General features: G+C 39.6%; 1 protein-coding gene across 1 annotated transcript in view; it reads left to right on the top strand.

Moving 5' to 3' along the window:
• Positions 1-9150, top strand: part of LOC106875007 (tyrosine-protein kinase STK) — a 433941-nt gene that overhangs the window by 396586 nt on the left and 28205 nt on the right. Inside the window, exon 5 of the mRNA XM_089348411.1 lies at positions 8978-9048. Within this exon, the coding sequence (XP_089204537.1) occupies positions 8978-9048 (71 nt within the window). The remainder of the gene's footprint in view (positions 1-8977; positions 9049-9150) is intronic.

Below are 9150 nucleotides of genomic sequence, written 5' to 3'. Positions count from 1 at the left end.
GGCACAAGGCCTGAAATTTTTGTGGAGGGGGCCAGTTGATTAGATCAACCCCAGTACGCAACTGGTACTTAATTTATTGACCCCGAAAGGATGAAAGGCAATGTCAACCTCGGCAGAATTTAAACCTAGAACGTAGCGACAGATGAAATATCGCTAAGCATTTCGCTTGGCATGCTAATGTTTCTTATTTCTTTATTGCCCACAAGGGGCTAAACATAGAGGGGGACAAAGAAGGACAGACAAAGGGATTAAGTCGATTACATCGACCCAGTGCATAACTGGTACTTAATTTATCAACCCCTAAAGAATGAAAGGCAACGTCGACCTCGCGGAATTTGAACTCAGGACGTAGCGACAGACGAAATACCACTAAGCATTTCGCCCGGCGTGCTAACGTTTCTGCCAACTCGCTGCCTTGTGGCATGCTAACGTTTCTGCCAACTCGCTGCCTTGTGGCATGCTAATGTTTCTGCCAACTCGCTGCCTTGTGGCATGCTAACGTTTCTGCCAACTCGCTGCCTTGTGGCATGCTAACGTTTCTGCCAACTCGCTGCCTTGTGGCATGCTAATGTTTCTGCCAACTCGCTGCCTTGTGGCATGCTAACGTTTCTGCCAACTCGCTGCCTTGTGGCATGCTAATGTTTCTGCCAACTCGCTGCCTTGTGGCATGCTAACGTTTCTGCCAACTCGCTGCCTTGTGGCATGCTAACGTTTCTGCCAACTCGCTGCCTTGTGGCATGCTAATGTTTCTGCCAACTCGCTGCCTTGTGGCATGCTAATGTTCTGCCAACTCGCTGCCTTGTGGCATGCTAATGTTTCTGCCAACTCGCTGCCTTGTGGCATGCTAATGTTTCTGCCAGCTCGCTGCCTTGTGGCATGCTAATGTTTCTGCCAACTCGCTGCCTTGTGGCATGCTAACGTTTCTGCCAACTCGCTGCCTTGTGGCATGCTAACGTTTCTGCCAACTCGCTGCCTTGTGGCATGCTAACGTTTCTGCCAACTCGCTGCCTTGTGGCATGCTAACGTTTCTGCCAACTCGCTGCCTTGTGGCATGCTAACGTTTCTGCCAACTCGCTGCCTTGTGGCATGCTAACGTTTCTGCCAACTCGCTGCCTTGTGGCATGCTAACGTTTCTGCCAGCTTGCTGCCTTACTCATACTGTATATTCTTTTCTACGCTAAGCACAAGGCCTGAAATTTCTTTTTGGTGGGGGCAGTCAATTAGAGCACCCCCATTTCTGCCAGCTCGCTGCCTTGATATACAAATTAATATTACACATAAAATAGATCAAGTTTGGCATATTTCTCTCCTGCAATTAATTGCTATGATTCACACTTCTTGCACATGCTTCCTGCATATTGTTTGCTTTTTATATGAAAAGAGAAATCTTTCTTCGGCTAACTTCCTAGATTTAATTTTTCTCTTCCCTTCTAGTTACTTAACTTTTGCTACATCCACCTCTACATGCCTTAATTAAATTTAACTCATGGTGCAGTTCACAGACTTTTCTTTATCGGTGCACTTAGTAATGGTTTCAAATTTTGGCACAAGGCCAGCAATGGTTCCACATCAGTGATAAAAAATTTGGTATTTGCCGTGAGACTTTCATCTCTTTTGTTACAAACAGTGAAATGCTGGACAGTAAACTTTTAGTTTACGTTTTAAATTAAACATAGAATCGAAGATGATAGCTGTAGGTACCTTGGTAGATATTTCATGATATTTTGGAAGTTCTATAAAAAGGAATTAATAACTAGACATAAGTACACAATCATGGGTGCCTTGGTAGACGGTTGATGATATTTAAAAGTTCTCTGAAGCTATTAATAACTGAAAAGATGTATAAAGTACTGGATACCCTGGTAGATATTTCATGATATTTAGAAGTTCTATAAAGACATTAATAACTCGAGAGAAGTAAAAGTTTGTGCGACATCTGTAGATGATTCTCAGCTGGTGTTTTTTGACTCTGACAGCATGCAGGCTATAATTATAATGCTTTAAATGTTGTACTCGAGTGAAATTACTTTTCACCTCCTGTCTGGATCTATTTTCTATTCGGCTGTGATATTTAGTTGCGTACAAACTAGAAGAGTCGACATCAAACAATAAACCTTGATTACATATCATTAAAAAAGCAGCGGAATCAGTCTTGGTTTTTATCTTTAGAGAAAATGTAGCCTCAATTCTGATGATGTCACTGGCATCTCTTAAATAAATAACATTTGTTACTTATAAAAAAAGAAAAAAAAAAAAAGAAGAAAAATGCTGAACGCTGCATAATTTTTTGACCTACTGCATTAAAGTACTGAAATTAATAATATTAGTGTGTAACGGATAAAATGAATTACTATCATTATCTTCATCACAACAACCATTACCACCACCACCACCACCACCACCACCATCCCCACCACCACCATCATCATCACCATCATCAATATTATTATTATATCATCATTATCATTACCACCACCATCGCCATCATCATTATCACCACCGTCACCATCCCTATGAAAGAATCCCCCCACAGTTTATGGATGGCATCTTTAAAATTGAAGCACTGTGTGGGTGTGGGTGTGTGTATACAAAATATGGGACATGGTTTTACTCACTGTCAACATGTTTGGAAATAAAATATTCTGTGTGTGTGTGTGTGTGTGTGTGTGTGTGTGTGTGTTTAGATACACATTGACACACATGTATAAATTCACACACATACAACATATATATATATATATATATATATATATATATATATATATATATAAACAGGCATGCATACACATGCACATGCATGTGATGTCATTATAAGCACTAGCTTGTTTTATATATCATGTATTTTAAAATTCAAATTTATAGCTGCACAGAAAGAGAGATACAGAGAGAGTGAGAGAGATACAGAGAGAGAGAGAGAGATACAGAGAGAGAGAGAGAGAGAGAGAGAGAGAGAGATACAGAGAGAGAGAGAGACAGACAGAACACACAAACATACGTATACCATATAATTATACAGTGCAATTTAAATTGTACGACAAATAAACCAGTATTTAGAGTTCTGTGTGCATTGTTATACGAAGGGTGAGCAAAAGTAAGGCATACAATTGCTCAATATGAGCGGAATGTTCTTTTCATTTCTCTATTTCTTTCTTAGGATAAGAATTCTATGGTTCTGTGTTCTTTTTAACTAATTCTTTCTGTAATAAAATAATTATTCCTAATTTCAGGTATTTATTATATAAAAAAGAAACAGAAAATGAAAATGAAGAGGACTTGTATTATTATAGTTTGAATTTTCTTTGATTGGTCTCCATAGATAAAATCACAGAGCACAATAGGTAAAAGAAGTGTGTGTATGTGTGGGGGGTGGACTAGGGGAGTTTGTTCATAAATTAATTACCATATTCGATGTCATAAAAGATGCACAAGCATATTAGACACACCCTAATTTCAGCTGCACATGCACATATTCATCATCATCATCACCATCATCATCATCACCATTATCATCAACAACATCAACATCATCATCATTTAATGTACGTTTTCCATGCTAGCATGGGTTGGACAGTTTGACAGGAGTTGGCAAGTGAAAGAGCTGCACCAGGTTCCAGTTTTTTTTTGTTTTGGCATGGCTTTTGTCAGTCTTTGTTTTTTAGTTCATTAAAGCATATAAAATTTAAAGCGACTTCTTATATAAGACCCGTTTTTTTTCTTCTTTTTCTGAGACACATTTTTTGGAGTGTGTTGTATGTCATTATTAAACAGGGTAGTCACATCAAAACTAAACAAATTATGGACAAGCCCTCTTGTATGGTTAAGAAGTTTGCTTCCCAACAACATTGTTTGGAGTTCAGCACCATTGTGTGGTACTTCCAGCAAACACCTTTTATTCTAAGTTGAAAAAAAGCCTGCAGTAGGTGTGTGTGTGTAGCCTTGTGTTGACATTGTGATGATTGTAAACATGATACAAGTGACATTGTTTGTTTCCAGTATTCCATGGGAAACATCCAGCTATAGAAAACCTGGCTCTATGAATTCCGTCTGACCCATGCAGACATGGAAAAGTGGATGTTAACCCCTTCGTTAATGTATTTATTTTAAGATGCTCTGTGTTTCTTTCAATTATTTTAAATATAACAAAGAATTTAGTAAAATAACTTTATCATTCAGCTAGTGTTAGGAACATAAATTATGACTAAGGTTTGGTGGAAGATTTTCATTTAAAACTTATGAAACAAGACATTTATACCCAGAGCCAGAGCCAGTTTCAGCTGGGCTAATATCAAAAGGGTTAAATGATGACAATGATAATGTGAATACATCCAAAGAGAAACCACCTGATTGATTGCATGCAGTAGTTCAGAAACACACTTTGATCCACAGACTAACTGTCTCCTCTCTATGCCTGGAGTTAGAACAATGGCCTTTGTTTGCCAGATTTGGCTGGCCTCATACAACTTCCACTCAGGCTTTCCTGGTTGACCCAGTTATTTATATTGTGTCCACTCCCTCAACTCTGCTCTCACAACTACACCCAATCCATCCTCTCCAAAATATTATCCCTCTGGAATTACCTTCCTGCACATACTTTTTTTTTCAGCCTTTGATTTGCAATATTTCTAACTGAAAGTTAACAACATTTACCCTATTGATCCCAGTGGGTTTGCAAAGGGTTTGCACAGCTCCTTTGAACCAAGTCAATAAACCACCCCTAAAAGAAGAAAGAAAATACTAACAAAACCATTGTCATCTCCAGTCGACAGCTGTTGATGGGTGTGTCCTTAATGCAAACTGTATGATAAATATATACATACATACATACACAAGTTCATATAATGCAAAGCCATTTGAAAAATCTCTGGTAAATAACGAGAACCTAACTATTTCTGTTAAGAAAACATACAACTGTAAAACTGACACTGACACACTTGATTGTGAACTTGTCATCTGGTGTATTTTACAATAGTTTATTCACTTATTGGTCTGTCTTATTACTTCAGTAGGATCAGTAACACATGCTTAAAACTATCTTTACATATTGAGAAACATGCATACGTGTGTTTGCATGCTCATGTGTTTGTGTGTATATGTATTTCGTTTCTTGGTTCGTTTTTCCAAGCTAGATAAGAGTCAGACAAATTTTTTATATAAGTATTGTTTTACAACCGGATGCCCTTCCTGTGGTTAACCCATACCTGTTTTTCAAGTAAAGGATCTCTTATTTCACACATCTTCAGTGCATATCTCGTAGATGATGTGTTAGCAGGAGAAATAACAACATTACTTGTAGCTTACAGTATTTAGACAAGCACAAACAAAAGGAAAGACATTTACACAGACACACTTGTAGGTATACTTATTTATATATATCAGGCGTGAGTCGTTGCCAGTGCTACCTGACTGGCTCCCCATGCTGCAGGCATGTAAAAAGCACCATTCGAACAGGATCAATGCCAAGCACCCCCTGCCCCGACTGGCTCCTGTGCTGGTAGCACGTAAAAAGCACCATCCAAATGTGGCTGTTTTCCATGCTGGCATGGGTTGGATGTTTTGACTGAGGACTGGCAAGCTAGGAGGCTGCACCAGGATCCAATCTGATCTAGCAAGGTTTCTACAGCTGGATGCCCTCCCTATCGCCAACCACTCCAAGAGTATAGTGGGTGCTTTTTACATGCCACCAGCACAGAAGCTAGTCAGGCGGCATTGGCACTGACCACGTTTGGATGGTGCTTTTTACATGCTACTGTCACAGTAGCCAGTCGTGGAGGTGTGTGGCATCAACCACGCTTGGATGGTGCTTTATACGTGCCACCGGCACATGAGCCAGTCAGTGGGGTTGGCATCGACAACATTTGGATGGTGCTCTTAACATGCCACCAGCACGGGGAACCAGTCAGGTGGCACTGGCAATGACCCACACATGCATGGTGCTTATTGTGTACCACCAGCACAGGAGCCAGTCATGTAGCACTGGCATCGGCCACAACTACAATTTCCATTTGATTGTGATTAGATTTGATGTGATTATGGAAGTTGGATTCTAAATGAGGATGTTAATGATAATGAGATCCACTCACAAGGCTTTGGTTGACCTGGGGCTAAGTAAAAGACTTGCTCGTTGTTGCTTCGTGGATCACGCATAGTGAGAAACTCTGAGTAGCGATGGTATGAATAATCTACCTTGAACAAATGAATGGTCTCTCCTATATGTGTTTTGTATTTCATTTTCCTTGTTTGTACATCCAGATGTGTGTGTACGTGTGTGTGTCTTTTTCTTGGCATTATCTGATAGTTAGTGGTGAGTGTCACTGTTGCAGAATCCGTATCATTGATGACCAGTGACCCTTGCATCCTTGTGTATAGCCAAGAGGAAATATTACCTTACTTTGAAAACAGGTGAGACTTGATGACAGGCAGACAGGAAGGACATTCGGTTGTAAAATACTTGCCTTAACAAATTCCATCTGACTCATGCAAGCATAGAAAGTGGATATTAAACCAATACTGTATATTTTCTCATATATAAATAAATCTCATCCCTAATTTAATGCTAAATCTTGGTACCAAATTTTATTCTCTTCATATCCAAACCTGACATCAACCATGCCCCATGTCTAAGTCACACCCCAGTTTTTTTTTGTTTTTTTTTTCAGTTAAATTCAAGCACAAAATAGTGCAACTTATACAAATAGATACGATATACACATAGTATGTAATTTTGTAACTATACTTTGAATGCACTGGTATTTACATGAAAGTGCAGTTGTGTACTTACAATTAAGCCTTTATATATAAAATATAAACAGTGAACATGTGTTAGTTCTGTTTGTTGAATTGATTAATATGACTTAAGCAAAACAGATGGTTTAGTGATATGCTGTAACTGTGTAAGGTGTAAAGGTAGTTGATAGAATTTTAACCAAATGTCATTTGGAAGGGAAATACTGCATATAGAAAGAAAGAAAAAGAAAACAGAAAATAATAGTATATTTTGTTTCTAGTATAATAATATATTTTGTCTTAGCTAGTGAAGACACGTGGTTTTGTGGTTAAGTTGTTGTACTTGTGATAGTAAGATTGTGGTTTCAATTCCTGCACTAGGTGGTGCCTTGTGTTCTTGAGCAAAACACTTCATTTCATAATTTTCCTGTTCCAGTATGCTCCGTTGGATGTGTAATGTCAATGTGAATACCCGTCAGAGTGTAAGTATCTTGAGAGAAAAGATGAACATTAGAAGCATCAGTTGTGGTGTGCAAGAGAGACGATTGCGCTGGTATGGACATGTGGTGAGAATGGATGAGGATAGCTGCGTGAAAAAGTGCCACACCCTAACAGTTGAGGGAACCCGTGGAAGAGGTAGGCCCAGGAAGACCTGGGCTGAGGTGGTGAGGCAAGACCTTCGTACATTGGGCCTCACCGAGGCGATGACTACTGACCGAGACCTTTGGAAATGTGCTGTGCGTGAGAAGACCCGGCAAGCCAAGTAAGATCGTTGCCAGTGCCCCTGGACTGGTTCTTGTGCGGGTGGCACATGAGATGCACCATTTTGAGCGTGGCCGTTGCCAGTACCGCCTGACTGGCTCCCGTAGGATTTTCGAGCGAGATCGTTGCCAGTACCCCTGGACTGGCTTGTGCGGGTGGCACATAAAAGACACCATTTCGAGCGTGGCCGTTTTCGTGCGGGTGACACGTAAAAGCACCCACTACACTCTCTGAGTGGTTGGCGTTAGGAAGGGCATCCAGCTGTAGAAACTCTGCCAAATTAGACTGGAGCCTGGTGTTGCCATCCGGTTTCACCAGTCCTCAGTCAAATCGTCCAACCCATGCTAGCATGGAAAGCGGATGTTAAACGATGATGATGATTCAACTGTAAATAACTTCCAGCAATAGGTGGGAAGTTAACCTTGAGATGTATCAGTGTCTTGTTCAGAGGGGTGTGTTGTGGTCTCAGTCATTTATGCCATGGAAACCTTGTGAGTTCTAGCACTCCTGATAAACCTAAGCTAAGCCTATGTATTAGTTTCCTGGAATTTCTGTAACATTGAAATCAGGGTTTGCTGGAGACTGTACCACTATATAATGTTTTCTTCTTTTTATGTTCTTGAAAATAAACTTTAATTAACCTGAAATTATTCTGACATTTTGTGCTTACAAAATCAAAAAAACAACATAGCACCCATGACTTTCAGAAACATTTTTTCTCACTCAGAATTGCTGAAGCACGGAACAAATTACCTGCATCAGTTGTTAGCTGTTGGAACACTACATCCTTCATAATTTCTCTGCTTCCCAAAGTTCACCAACAGCACACATTCCTGCCACTTTTTTTAATGGTTCATTCACTGTTCACTTCTTGTGCATTATTCTTGTTTATGCCTTTTTGGTTACTTTCTCTGATGAGGTGTAGTGCATCTGAGCTCAGTGTACAATAAGTTTATTGTTATTATTATTATTATTTAATTAAGACTCTCAGCTTATTTTGCTGAGTATGATGGAAAGTGTCTGCTCTCTACAGCCAGCAGACTAAGGTGACATTTGTTTACTGATTATACTTCAAGAACCCTGCAGAGAGAACTCTTGTAGTTCCAAGCAGTGCTGGTTTTTGTTGGTATTCTATCTTTACATTTGCACCAATCTTTTTGAGTCATGTTTGTAATACTGATACTATTAACCATGCCATTATTACTGGTACCACATCTACTCTCCTCATTGCTTACAACCTGTGTATTTCCCATGTCAAATTGTCATATATCTTCAGTTTTTCTTCTTTTTCTTTGATCCGGTTGTCACTGGCGACATACTATGTCAATTATCATGCATGTTCTTTCTCTTTTCATTCACCACAACAGTGTCAGGTTTCCAATGTCTGATCTGACGGTCACACTGAATCATTGCATCCTACAAGATTTTTGCAATCTTCATTCTTGGTAACTCCTTCTGCAGTTTGTTCATACCACGTCTTTGCTCTTTGTAGGCTGTGATTTCCATAGAGTTCCCAATGAATCATTCTTGCCACATTGTCATGTCACCTTTTGTATTCATATTGTGCCAATCTCGGGCAGTTGCTTATGATATGCCATACTGTTTCACCCCTCTCACCACACATTCTTAATTTGTCATTCTTGGTAGTGTTGTCGAATCTGCACT

This window comes from Octopus bimaculoides, chromosome 3, assembly GCF_046866305.1.
Source record: "Octopus bimaculoides isolate indiv1 chromosome 3, ASM4686630v1, whole genome shotgun sequence".
Taxonomy (NCBI): domain Eukaryota; kingdom Metazoa; phylum Mollusca; class Cephalopoda; order Octopoda; family Octopodidae; genus Octopus; species Octopus bimaculoides.
This window is presented reverse-complemented; position numbering and strand designations above follow the sequence as displayed.